General features: G+C 40.0%; 3 protein-coding genes across 10 annotated transcripts in view; all 3 read left to right on the top strand.

Moving 5' to 3' along the window:
- LOC308700560 (protocadherin gamma-A1-like) overlaps positions 1–13,843 on the top strand; it is a gene marked incomplete at its 5' end in the record, with an annotated part of 176,556 nt that overhangs the window by 43,291 nt on the left and 119,422 nt on the right. Inside the window, one exon of one of the 8 annotated variants that reach the window (XM_081382210.1) lies at positions 2,539–4,887. The exons of the other annotated variants lie outside the window; for them this stretch is intronic. Within the exon in view, the coding sequence (XP_081238336.1) occupies positions 2,539–4,887 (2,349 nt within the window). Of the gene's footprint in view, positions 1–2,538; positions 4,888–13,843 lie in introns of those variants that run through there. 8 annotated transcript variants of the gene reach the window in all.
- The window catches only part of LOC308701241 (uncharacterized protein), a gene marked incomplete at both ends in the record, with an annotated part of 39,164 nt that continues 33,106 nt past the window's right edge, over positions 7,786–13,843 (top strand). Inside the window, one exon of the mRNA XM_081383439.1 lies at positions 7,786–8,397. Coding sequence (XP_081239565.1) covers positions 7,786–8,397 — 612 coding nt within the window. The remainder of the gene's footprint in view (positions 8,398–13,843) is intronic.
- LOC308701243 (protocadherin beta-15-like) lies at positions 11,219–13,612 on the top strand (the record flags this gene model as incomplete). Its single annotated transcript, XM_081383441.1, has 1 exon — positions 11,219–13,612. The coding sequence occupies one exon, from the start codon at positions 11,219–11,221 to the stop codon at positions 13,610–13,612; it is 2,394 nt and encodes a 797-aa protein (XP_081239567.1).

The raw sequence follows: 13,843 nt of genomic DNA, 5'->3' as shown, positions 1-13,843 counted from the left end.
ATGATTTATCTAAATGCTTGAAAGCTTGTAACTGTGTGTATGATTGGGAATATCTTGGTGAATCATATTATGTATGCAGATGATCTTGTGGTTTTTAGTCCTAGTAGTGCTGGTCTCCAATAGCTTCTAAACATGTCTGTCACTGTGTATGGCTCTGAACATGATATTATCAGGGCTGCCAACTCTCACGCATTGAGCGTGAGACTCACGCAATTGACTCTTTTCACACGCTCTCACGCCACACATCCATTTTCTCACGCACAGAAAAATTGCGGAGCAAAAAGGTACTTTTAATATTAAACTAATTCTCAGCTCTTAGATTCCGTCAATTTTATTACGAAATTCAGACAAAAATATGTTTGGCGCTTGTAAATGTGACGTGACAGATCGCTGAGCGCCTCAGTTCAAGTGCACGTGAACCAATCATCTGTTACTTTTTTATTTAAAGATGCAGTACAACTTACCGAAAGTATACATAATATCGACCAATTGGTGTTTTTCAACCACGGAAAGAGGTCAATATAACAGCAGGAGAACAATTATGTCACATAATGTTACATTTACCTCAGGAAAGCCATTTAATGACCATAGCATGTTAATTGAATAGAAAAAATAGCTAGAGAGGATATTTTGCTGAGCACTATATTACATTAGCCTATATTTTTACTTATGTTATTAAATAATTGTTATTATAACAAAAACTACATTATATTTAATTTAATTTGTTATTTTTAACCTTTAATAATACCAGCAGATTGGGCCCTCTATGTTTACACTTTAGGTGAGTTTTTTTTATTTTTTTATATAAAATTTAAAATAAACATGTATCCAAATTAGTCAATATTGAATCAAAATCGGAATCAAATCACAAGAATGGAATTGAAATCTTGAGTCACTGTACAATGTAAACATTGTAACATGTTGTCAGTAAACTTCATAAAATTCTATTTAGTTCTAAATGTTTTGACAATCACAATCACAACCCTGTGAAAAATCACGGAGTGAAAAAATCTCACTCCAAGCTAAACTCAAAAGTTGGCAGCCCTGTATTATATAATGCTAGTAAGAGTGTTGTTATGATTTGCAGAACTAAGATAAACATTTAAACTTTCCAGTTTTAAATTGTCTGATACGATTCTTACTGTGTGTAAAAGTAACATTTCTTGGACATTTTATTACTAAGCACATGACAAACAAGGATATTGAAAGGCAGCCTCCTATGATGTATATGCAGGCTAACATACTTTTACATAAGTTCAGTTCCTCTTTAGATGAAGTGAAGATGTCATTGTTTAAAGCATATTGTTCACCACTTTATAGTGCTCATTTGTGGTCAAATTATAGAACAGCAAGTTTACAGAGACTTAAAGTAGCTGAAAAAGATGCAATGAGAATTCTGTAAAGGAGACCTAGAAGGAATAGTGCACGTGAAATGTTTGTGAGTGCAGGAATTAACACTTTTCAAGCTGTTTGGAAATATGAATACATTTATCTGCCGGCTAAATGTTTCCATTAATGAGATTATTGTGGGCTTATCAAATATAAGGGTCAGTTCTACACGTGGAGACACTGGTATTATTGTATTTTTTGCAAAGCATTGATTATTTTTTTTTTATTTTATTTTTTTTTGTATCTGTTGTTTCTTCTTTGGACCATGAGTCTGCAATATAAGTCTGTTGATGATGATTAATCACCACAGGTTGTGTTAAGATATACTACCCTCAACAAATTATCAATACCTATTATGATTTTGCAATCATTCTTTTTTTTTTTTTTGTATCATTCGTTTCATCTCATCAAATATATATAATTTTCACAATCTGCGTTATTTATTTGTTTATTTCATGGATGTATGTGCTGATGTTTGTTATAATCAAATTCAAAATGAGCTTAAAACAAAGCTGTACTTTTACAGACCACCGCTTGTCGATCATTACAAGGAGCATAGACCTCCGTTGGCGCTGTCCGTGGTGCTGATGTGTTGTGGCATGAACTATAGCGTGTTCAGTCTTGTGAAAAAGATTGTGTATGGGTCGTTCAGCGGATTTGTTGTTTTGTTTCGATATGTTGCAATAATATAACGCTCACTTGATCACATAATTCTCAAATCGTGTAAGCGTAATTTGACCACTCGATTTTTTTTATTTCTAGGTTAAAGAAACTGTTTTGATTTATTTTTTTTTATTTTTTTTTTGCGTCTTAGGAATATGTTTTGCCAAGTTTATACATCTATGAATTAAGATCTCATTTTGTCCTCATGGTGTCGCTGTTTACCTATGCTTCCCATTTATTTTTGTTATCTCCACCCATTTGCGTTGCTATTTGCTGAATGCATGCCCAGTCAGTGTCTGTGCGGAGATTGTCTTTCGTCTTTCTTAGAACAGCTGAATATGAGCTGGTGTTCAAACTGATAGTTTTTCTTTCTTATTTGGTTGTCATTTTTTTTTTATCAAGTAGTCTACTTTTTGTCCACAACCGAAAATGATGGATAAAGGATTGCTGGCGACGATACTCTGTCTTTTCTTCTCCATCTTTTTTATGGCGCACACCGCTTATGGAGACGTGAGCTATTCTTTCCCGGAGGAGATGAAACGCGGATCTGTGATTGGAAATATAGCAAAGGATCTCGGGCTCGATGTGAACAGACTGTCATCTCGTAAGGCTCGCATTGATACTGAAGGTAACAGAAAACGATTCTGTGACATTAATCTGAATACTGGAGACCTGACTGTAGCGGAAAGGATTGACAGAGAGGGGCTTTGTGGAAAGAAAGATTCGTGTGTTTTAAATCAAGAGCTCGTGCTGGAGAATCCTTTAGAATTACATCGTATCAGTCTTCGTGTTCAAGATGTTAACGACAACAGTCCTTATTTCGGTAAAGATATGATTAATCTGGAGATAAGTGAATCCGCCGACAAAGGCAAGCGCTTCTTGCTTGAAGAAGCAAACGATGCAGATATTGGGCAAAATTCTGTACAAAGCTATTCTATTCAAAATAATGAATATTTTGTTTTGTCAGTGCAAAGTAACTCTCTTGGGGAGAAATACGCCGAAATCATTTTAAACAAAGAGCTTGATCGTGAGCAGCAGAAAGAGGTGACTTTAATTCTCACTGCGGTAGACGGCGGGACTCCACCGAGATCAGGGACTGTAGCCATACACGTCACTGTGCTGGATGCTAATGATAATGCTCCAGTCTTTAGTCAGGCCGTCTATAAAGTCAGTCTGCCTGAAAATTCTCCTGTAGATACTGTAGTGGTGACAGTGAGCGCTACTGATGCTGACGAGGGACAAAATGGAGAAGTGACGTATGAGTTTGGTCATGTTATGGAAGACTATAAACATTTGTTTTACCTTGATCGGAAGACAGGTGTCATCAGCATAAAAGGGCCACTAGATTTTGAGGAAGAAGCCATATTTACTCTGCGAATAATAGCTAAAGATGGTTCAGGTCTAACATCTTACTCTAACGTTATAATCGATGTAATTGACATTAATGATAACGCCCCTATAATAATAGTAAAATCACTTAATAGTCCCGTTCCCGAGAACGCGTTGTCCGGTACAGAGGTTGGCATCATTAATGTTCAGGACAGAGACTCTGAGAATAACGGACAGGTGCGCTGCTCCATTCAGCAAAACGTCCCATTTAAACTCGTTCCTTCAATCAAAAACTACTATTCTCTGGTGACCACAGGTGAATTAGACCGCGAGCTGCTCTCTGATTATAATATTACAATCACTGCTACTGATGAGGGCTCTCCGCCTTTATCTTCCACTATGAATATTCACTTGACTGTAGCTGACGTGAATGATAATCCACCTGTATTTGAGGAGCAGAATTGCAGAGCTCATGTGCAAGAAAACAACAAACCGGGCTCCTCTATTTGTTCAGTATCAGCTACAGACCCGGACTGGAGACAGAATGGCACTGTAGTTTATTCTCTGTTGTCCTCTGATGTCAATGGCGCACCGGTGTCCTCCTTTCTATCCATTAACGGAGACACCGGGGTCATTCATGCCGTGAGGTCGTTTGATTACGAACAGATGAAGAGTTTCAAAGTGCTCGTGTTAGCCAGAGACAACGGTTCTCCTCCTCTGAGCAGTAACGTGACCGTGAGTGTCTTCATATCGGATGAGAATGACAACTCCCCTCAGATATTATACCCCTCTCCGGAAGTAAACTCCTTCATGACCGAGATGGTCCCCAAAGCTGCGCAGGCGCGCTCCCTGGTCTCCAAGGTGATCGCCGTGGACGCGGATTCTGGACAGAACGCGTGGCTCTCGTATCACATTATTAAAGCGACTGATCCGGGACTTTTCACTATCGGTGTCCACAGCGGGGAGATCAGGACGCAGCGGGACATTTCTGAATCTGACAGCATGAAACAGAACCTTATTGTGTCCGTGAGAGATAACGGACAGCCCTCTCTCTCAGCCACGTGCGCGTTGTATTTACTCATATCAGATAACTTGGCTGAAGTTCCAGAACTGAAAGACATGTCTCATGACGAGAGCAGCTCCAAACTGACGTTTTATTTGATCATCGCGCTGGTGTCCGTTTCCACTTTCTTCCTGACCTTCATCATCATCATCCTGGCCGTGAGGTTTTGTCGCAGGAGAAAGCCCAGACTGTTGTTTGATGGAGCTGTAGCCATTCCCAGCGCCTATCTCCCTCCAAATTACGCAGAGGTGGAGGGCGCGGGAACTCTCCGCAGCGCTTACAATTATGACGCGTACCTGACCACGGGCTCGCGCACTAGTGACTTCAAGTTCGTCAGATCTTATAATGAGGGCACACTGACTGCTGACCTGACTCTGAAAAAGACTCAGTCCGCTGTGGATGATCTTGAAGGACTTGATGCAGAAATGAGCGACTCGTTTCAGGTAGGACTAACAAAGTATTTATGTTTTAATGGTCTGTGCTTCCATATTAAATGTGTATTTGCGATCAAAGTTGACGGCTTTGATTGGCAAAAGGCTCTTAAAAAGATCACGTGGAGATTTTCTGAGGGCGAAGTTGATGTCAGAAAAGTAGTTACATTAATTGGTATGTTTATAAATAATTTTTAGATTTTCTGGTCATGAGTTATCAATTGTAAGTCAAGATTCACGATTCACGAATTCATTCACGAATCTATGTTTTTTTTTTTTTTACGTATTGGCGTTTTTATTTTATTTAATAAAAAAAAATCCATGTCGTTCTCCTTTCTCTTTCTCTGCCTCTAAACTTTCTAAAGTCAAGGAACTTGCTTCGTCCTTTTGGAAGCTTTGTTTTTTTGTTATCTGAGTCAGCATGCTCTCTGATAACGACGTCTTTTTTCCTTGATTCTCGGTTTTAAAGGGTTAGTTCACCCAAAAATGAAAATTCTGTCAGTAATTACTCACCCTCATGCTGTTCCAACCATGTAAGTCTTTCGTTCATCTTCGGAACAAAAATTAAGATATTTTTGATGAAATCTGACAGAATTCTGACTCTTCCATAGGCTTCCAGAGTGACCGAAACTCGCCGACCCAGAATAGTTATTAAAAACATCGTTAAATAATAGTCCAAGTGACTCCAGTGGCTCAATCTTAAGTATATCAAGCGACGAGAATACTTTTTGTGCGCAAAAACAAACAAAAATACCGACTTTATTCCACTATTCAAATCCTTCTCTCTGGGCCTCGTGGTGTTTTTGCGTAGCGCGTCTGTGTTGCACGTCACCACGTAGGCTCACAATTGGCCGAAGCAGGTCATGTGTGTGATGCGTGATGACGTGCAACACAGACGCGCTACGCAAAAACACTATGAGGCCCAGAGAGAAGGAATTGAATAGTGGAATAAAGTCGGTATTTTTGTTTGTTTTTGCGCACAAAAAGTATTCTCGTCGCTTGATATACTTAAGATTGAGCCACTGGAGTCACTTGGACTATTTTAACGATGTTTTTAATAACTATTCTGGGTCGGCGAGTTTCGGTCACTCTGGAAGCCTATGGAAGAGTCAGAATTCTGTCAGATTTCATCAAAAATATCTTAATTTGTGTTCCGAAGATGAACGAAAGACTTACATGGTTGGAACAACATGAGGGTGAGTAATTACTGACAGAATTTTCATTTTTGGGTGAACTAACCCTTTAAGTCATGCGATATGGCTTGTCTCTTTTATCATCATCATGTTTCATTACCGTTTTTTATTGGTTACTGAGGCTTTGATATCGACAGGATTAACGACATTTGCTAATTATTTATAAAGTTAAAAATAAATAAATAATGGAACTTGTTTGAAGTTTTTTCATGTTCATTTTCTTTTTAAATTCCATAATTCTTTCTGGCTTCTCTGTAACTCAATAAGAAATAACTCTGTAGCTTTTGCATTAAGCTACTTTCATCATTGTGTCCTTAATATGACATATTTTTTAGCAGCTTCATTTACGTAGCCTTCATTACACAAACTTTTAAAAGACCTGTGTTGCGTTAACTTGCCTATGCAATACATTTATTGGAGTGCAGGACAATGTATCGTGTTTTTTAGGTACTAACAGTCTTTATTTTAAGAATAGTTTGATTTACAGATTTTATATGTATTTGTGTTCTGAACTAAGTGCTTTCTTTAGTAGCAGACTCTGTTCTTGACAGGTCTTTTGTCTCTTTCATGTACTTTTATTGTAGACACATGAGTGACATTTTTACATCAGAGATGTACCATGAGTTAAGTTGTCTTAACATTTTTTTTCTTTTTTTTTAAAAACAAACTCTGTTGTTGTTGTTTTTTTTGTCATGTGGGCAGTTTTAGGTCATGAGGCATGGTTCACAAATCGATGTGTTTTTACTAATTTAAGTACTTGTATTTTTTTCCCCACTAGCTACTGTTTTGGATTTAAATAGGTTAAAAGTTGATTGTTGGTGATTTTTAGAGGGAAGAAATCTAATTTCTGCTTCACTCTTGAATTATCCTTCTTTCTAGATTTTTTTTTTTTTTGTATTAGTTTTAAATATTTTTTGTATCATTAGTAGGCTATGTGTCTCCGTGTATTCTGCTATTTGTAATATGATCTATGAATATTAATATTTTAAGTAGTTTTACGTTTTCTCTCATCGATGTCTCCTTTATATATTGATGGTATATAGATGGAATTAAAGTTGGATGACAGAAATATGCCATTAAGTGTAATTTTATAAATGTCCAACAATATCCTTGTATTCTGATTGGACAATAGCATAGAGCTGGTTTTCCCTGTCGCTGTCCGTGGTGCTGCACTGGCGTTTACTCTTGGTGTTTGAGCGTGTTGCTCTTTCCTCTCCTATATTATACCTCACACAACTCTATCCTGTTGTATCTTCTTTTTTTTTCTTTTCTTCTTTTTAATACTACACATACTGTGGTCGTACTTCTCTCACACTCTTCAGAAAATGTTGCTGCTGGCTTTTGTTTTGCTAAAGAATTTATTTAACAAGAGTTATTTACATGACGCGACACTTAATCCTGTCAAATATATATATAATTTTTATCTAGTTTCTTCTTTTTAACTCAGAGTGTCGCTGTTTACCTGCAAAACCGTGTGTGTGTTCAGTACACATCTCTCCACCCTGTTTATGATGTCATACACAGTTTCAAGCTCGTCTTGTTATAGAAAATCGTCGACGGTGATCGAAGGACTATTTCAGACATTGGATTTATTTGAACACTTATGATTCTTTTACATGTTACTTGTATATCTGGATTTAATTTCTGAACAATTTCTGAAACATTTTAAATGTTCTGCTGTGCTGTTGAGATGTTTGGCCTTTTGTTCTTCGTGCTGATGGCGCACACCGCTTATGGAGACGTGAGCTATTCTTTCCCGGAGGAGATGAAACGCGGATCTGTGATTGGAAATATAGCAAAGGATCTCGGGCTCGATGTGAACAGACTGTCATCTCGTAAGGCTCGTATTGATACTGAAGGTAACAGAAAACGATACTGTGACATTAATCTGAATACTGGAGAACTGACCGTAGCGGAGAGAATCGACAGAGAGGGGCTTTGTGGAAAGAAAGATTCGTGTGTTTTAAATCAAGAGCTGGTGCTGGAGGATCCTTTAGAATTACACCCTATCAGTCTTCGTGTTCAAGATGTTAACGACAACAGTCCTTATTTCGGTAAAGATATGATTAATCTGGAGATAAATGAATCCGCCGACAAAGGCAAGCGCTTCTTGCTTGAAGAAGCAAACGATGCAGATATTGGGCAAAATTCTGTACAAGGCTATTCTATTCAAAATAATGAATATTTTGTTTTGTCAGTGCAAAGCAACTCGCTTGGAGAGAAATACGCCGAAATCATTTTAAACAAAGAGCTGGATCGTGAGCAGCAGAAAGAGGTGACTTTAATTCTCACTGCGGTAGACGGCGGGACTCCACCGAGATCAGGGACTGTAGCCATACACGTCACTGTGCTGGATGCTAATGATAATGCTCCAGTCTTTAGTCAGGCCGTCTATAAAGTCAGTCTGCCTGAAAATTCTCCTGTAGATACTGTAGTGGTGGCAGTGAGCGCTACTGATGCTGACGAGGGACAAAATGGAGAAGTCATGTATGAGTTTGGTCATGTTATGGAAGACTATAAACATTTGTTTTACCTTGATCGGAAGACAGGTGTCATCAGCATAAAAGGGCCACTAGATTTTGAGGAAGAAGCCATATTTACTCTGCGAATAATAGCTAAAGATGGTTCAGGTCTAACATCTTACTCAAACGTTGTGATCAGTGTAAGTGACATTAATGATAACGCCCCTATAATAATAGTAAAATCACTTAAAGGACCGATTCCTGAGAACGCGTTGTCCGGTACAGAGGTTGGCATCATTAATGTTCAGGACAGAGACTCTGAGAATAACGGACAGGTGCGCTGCTCCATTCAGCAAAACGTCCCATTTAAACTCGTTCCTTCAATCAAAAACTACTATTCTCTGGTGACCACAGGTGAATTAGACCGCGAGCTGCTCTCTGATTATAATATTACAATCACTGCTACTGATGAGGGCTCTCCGCCTTTATCTTCCACTAAGAATATTCACTTGACTGTAGCTGACGTGAATGATAATCCACCTGTATTTGAGGAGCAGAATTACAGAGCTCATGTGCAAGAAAATAACAAACCGGGCTCCTCTATTTGTTCAGTATCAGCTAGAGACCCGGACTGGAGACAGAATGGCACTGTAGTTTATTCTCTGTTGTCCTCTGATGTCAATGGCGCACCGGTGTCCTCCTTTCTATCCATTAACGGAGACACCGGGGTCATTCATGCCGTGAGGTCGTTTGATTACGAACAGATGAAGAGTTTCAAAGTGCTCGTGTTAGCCAGAGACAACGGTTCTCCTCCTCTGAGCAGTAACGTGACCGTGAGTGTCTTCATATCGGATGAGAATGACAACTCCCCTCAGATATTATACCCCTCTCCGGAAGGAAACTCCTTCATGACCGAGATGGTTCCCAAAGCTGCGCAGGCGCGCTCCCTGGTCTCCAAGGTGATCGCCGTGGACGCGGATTCTGGACAGAACGCGTGGCTCTCGTATCACATTATTAAAGCGACTGATCCGGGACTTTTCACTATCGGTGTCCACAGCGGGGAGATCAGGACGCAGCGGGACATTTCTGAATCTGACAGCATGAAACAGAACCTTATTGTGTCCGTGAGAGATAACGGACAGCCCTTTCTCTCAGCCACGTGCGCGTTGTATTTACTCATATCAGATAACTTGGCTGAAGTTCCAGAACTGAAAGACATGTCTCATGACGAGAGCAGCTCCAAACTGACGTTTTATTTGATCATCGCGCTGGTGTCCGTTTCCACTTTCTTCCTGACCTTCATCATCATCATCCTGGCCGTGAGGTTTTGTCGCAGGAGAAAGCCCAGACTGTTGTTTGATGGAGCTGTAGCCATTCCCAGCGCCTATCTCCCTCCAAATTACGCAGAGGTGGAGGGCGCGGGAACTCTCCGCAGCACTTACAATTATGACGCGTACCTGACCACGGGCTCGCGCACTAGTGACTTCAAGTTCGTCAGATCTTATAATGAGGGCACACTGACTGCTGACCTGACTCTGAAAAAGACAGCTTTGGATGATCTTGATGGGCTTGATGCAGAGTCTATGCAAGAAAGCACCTCTGAAAATAAGGTATGAAATTGATTCTGCATTTTCTTAATGTGCGCTGTATCATCGCCGTGAAATTTAAATTTACACTTAATTTAAAGTATTTTTTTAATGGCCTTGCAAAAGTAGATTTTGGAGTAGTCTCATCAAATCTTGCTAATCAGAAAGATCTATAAACTGCAACTTTTCTCACCTTGGCAACCATTCATATGGAATTCTTCTCTTTTTCCTATTGTTCTGTGTTGAGGTTACAACCCAAGAAACTGGCTTTACTAGTTATAACATCAGTGCATTGCCTTATAACTATCCATTTGGCAGTTATTAGAAGTTTACATAAAATTAAAAAAAGTGGCTTTTTGAATACATTTCCAGAAGGGAATTTTAATTAGGTAACCATCACAACCTAGAGTGTATAATTATTATTAATTGCTTATTCTATGAATTTGAGAGTTTCTTATGATACAGATTTAAGTTAAGATGTTTGTTCAGTCCTTCAAAAAAAAAAAAAAAAAAAAAAACTATTGTTAAAAAAAAGTAAAAAAAAAGTTTTCAAATCTGCTTTTGGCCCCTGAAATAATATTTAGCAGATAAATATTGATATCTATGTTCTTCATATATATATATATTATATATAAAGAACATAGTAGTAATGACTAATACTGAGAGATTATATAAAATTGATATCAATATTTATTTGCTACATTTTTTTAATATATATATTTTAATTTTTAATAATATTTTTTTTTATTTTTGTGGAAAGAGTTTGTGGGTCTGTAACTCTTACATTTGGTCTCTGGGTGACGCTCTCATGTTATGAACAGCTCAGGAAGAAGTGATCTCATCTGTGCTGTGTGCCCTGATGCCCCAGTTTAATCAGTGTTGCACAGCGAAGAGGGAGAGGAGAGGAGGGAGAGATGAGGGATGGATGGGGAGGGGAGTGCTGTAGGCGTGTAGAGAAAGAGAGAGAAAATAAAAATCTAAGCCGACAGGAGCAGGCATCAGAGCACAGTGTCTGCCCCATTGAGGATCTGTTCAGAATGCGCTTTTATCCTCATTATTTTTGTTCTTTATTATTTAAATGTAACCATTAATTTTTTACAACATGATTTGTTTGTCAAGATGCGTACTGGCACATTTCTGGCTTCAGCTTTACTTCTGCTTCATTTGCATGTGCGGTTCTCTTGCTGAAGTGCGTTATTCGGTTCCAGAGGAGATGCAGCAAGGCTCCATCATTGGCAATGTGGCGAGAGATTTGGGAATAGATGTGACGGAGCTCAAGAGACGTAATGCTCGAGTTGTTGCTGAGGGGAGCCGACAGTTTTGCGAGCTGAGTCCAGAAACAGGCTCTCTGTTGGTGAGCGAGAGAATGGACCGTGAGGAGCTTTGCTCACAGTCTGCACCCTGCGTCCTGCAATTTCAACTGCTACTGGAGAATCCGCTCAAAGTCTACAGTCTCCTCTTGGACATCCAGGACATCAACGATAACAGCCCAGCGTTTGATAACGGGCAGATTGAGCTTGAGCTACTGGAGTCAACGGTCCTAGGGAGGCGTTTTCCACTTGAAAGTGCTCACGATCCTGACATAGGAGCTAATTCTGTTCAGCATTATCAACTCAGTGGGAGTGAATATTTTGCTTTAGAGATGAATACTCAGGTGGACAGAAATGCATATCCTGAACTGGTGCTCAAAAAGCCTTTGGATCGAGAAAACCAGGCTGATCACTTTCTGACCCTAAGTGGAGTGGATGGTGGCCGGCCTTCTCGTTCTGGAGCGGCTTCAATTCACATTCACGTGTTAGACGCTAATGATAATGTTCCTGTGTTTAGTCAAAGGGTGTATAAAGTCAGCGCACAAGAAAATTCAGCTCAAGGTTCTGTGTTGGTTAAATTAAATGCAACCGATTTAGACAGCGGGATTTACGGGGAAGTTAGTTACTCTTTCAGTCACGTGCCTGATAAGACAAGAGGGATTTTAGAGGTTGACCCTGTGACGGGAGAGGTGAGGGTCATGGGTGCATTGGATTACGAGGAGGCCAGTTCTCATGAGATGGATGTTCAAGCCAAAGATGGAGGAGGACAGTCATCTCACTGTAAACTCATCATAGATGTGATAGATGTGAATGACAATGCACCCGTTATCGCAGTTAAATCAAATTCTGCTACTGTGCCAGAAGACGCTTCACCTGGAACCATGGTGGCTTTGCTAAATGTTTACGACCTTGATACCGGCACCAGTGGCCGGGTCACGTGTGAGATATCTGACGATGTGCCATTTAAGCTTGTTTCGGAAGTGAAGAATTACTTTATGCTTGTGATTGATGGAGTTTTAGACCGGGAAAAGAGTCCTCACTATAACATAACCGTGACTGCTGTGGATGCTGGAACACCCCCTTTATTCAGCAGCAAAACTGTAGCCATAACAGTCACAGACGTTAATGATAATCCTCCTATTTTTAGACACAGTGACTACAGCATCCAGTTTGCAGAAAATCAGCCTCAGGGAACCCCAGTCATTAAAGTCAGAGCTGACGATGCAGATGAGGGGCAGAATGCTAGAATCCTGTATTCTCTTTCAGAAGATGCAGCTTCTCTTTTCTCCATTAACGCAGAGACCGGTGAGATATTTACTCGACGGCCCTTTGATTACGAAACGTCCACTCACTTCCATGTTCCAGTGATGGCACGAGATGGAGGCAGCCCTCAGTTCACTAGCACATGCACTGTCCGGGTCTTTATTGCAGATCAGAACGACAATGCTCCGGTTGTTCTGTACCCAGTTCAGTTTGATGGATACCTTGCTGATGACATTGTGCCCCGAGCTGCTCCTGCAGGTTATTTGGTCACTAAAGTGGTTGCTGTTGATGCAGACGCAGGGCACAATGCATGGCTGTCCTATCGAATCTTGAAAGCCACGCAGTCTAATTTGTTCTCTGTTGGACTGCACTGTGGGGAAATTCGGACACTAAGACCGTTTGCGGAAGATGATGAGATCAAACACACCTTGCTAGTCTCTGTGAGTGATAACGGGCCTGAGTTTTTGTCTGCCACTGCAACTGTCAATATTATGATTGAAGATGGCTTGCCAGTGATCGATGAGCTCTTTGCACATGGCTTGGAAGAGTCACATGCTCACAAGGACCTTATTCTGTATTTAATACTGGCTCTGGCCGGCGTGTCCAGTCTTTTCTTTGTGCTCATCATTGCTATGGTCTATATGAGATTATGTAGACACAGATACATGTATCGGTCATCTGCAAACTTACCCGTTTTTCCTCCCACCTACGGACCACCTGGCTACTCCGACGTGAGCCGCTTCAACACTTTGCAGAAGGATGATCAATATAATTCATTCTTAACCACAGGCTCGTGGAGAGGGGACTTCAGATTCGGCTCTGACTTTGTTGATTTTGACATGCGGAATAAGAGTGGGACGTCAGGGCATGTGGGTGGCCGCAGCACTGCACGTGCAACGCTCTTAGTGCCACATAAATTCTAACCCAGATGGTTTTGACCCTGACAATCATACAGAAAATCCTTATCAACAGATCGGACTGAAGGCTTTATTCAAGCAAATGACAAATGTTCCTCATTATATGCATTAACCTGTTTCATGAAAACACTTCACCTTTGTTTTATGTCCTTTTCTGCTTTGATTCTGCATGTGACAAGATCTTGGCATCCATAATGTTTTTTGTTTATGGTTTTTTTTACACATTTAATTGCACTT

This window comes from Scardinius erythrophthalmus, assembly GCF_964197995.2.
Source record: "Scardinius erythrophthalmus genome assembly, chromosome: 13".
Classification (NCBI taxonomy): Eukaryota; Metazoa; Chordata; class Actinopteri; order Cypriniformes; family Leuciscidae; genus Scardinius; species Scardinius erythrophthalmus.
This window is presented reverse-complemented; position numbering and strand designations above follow the sequence as displayed.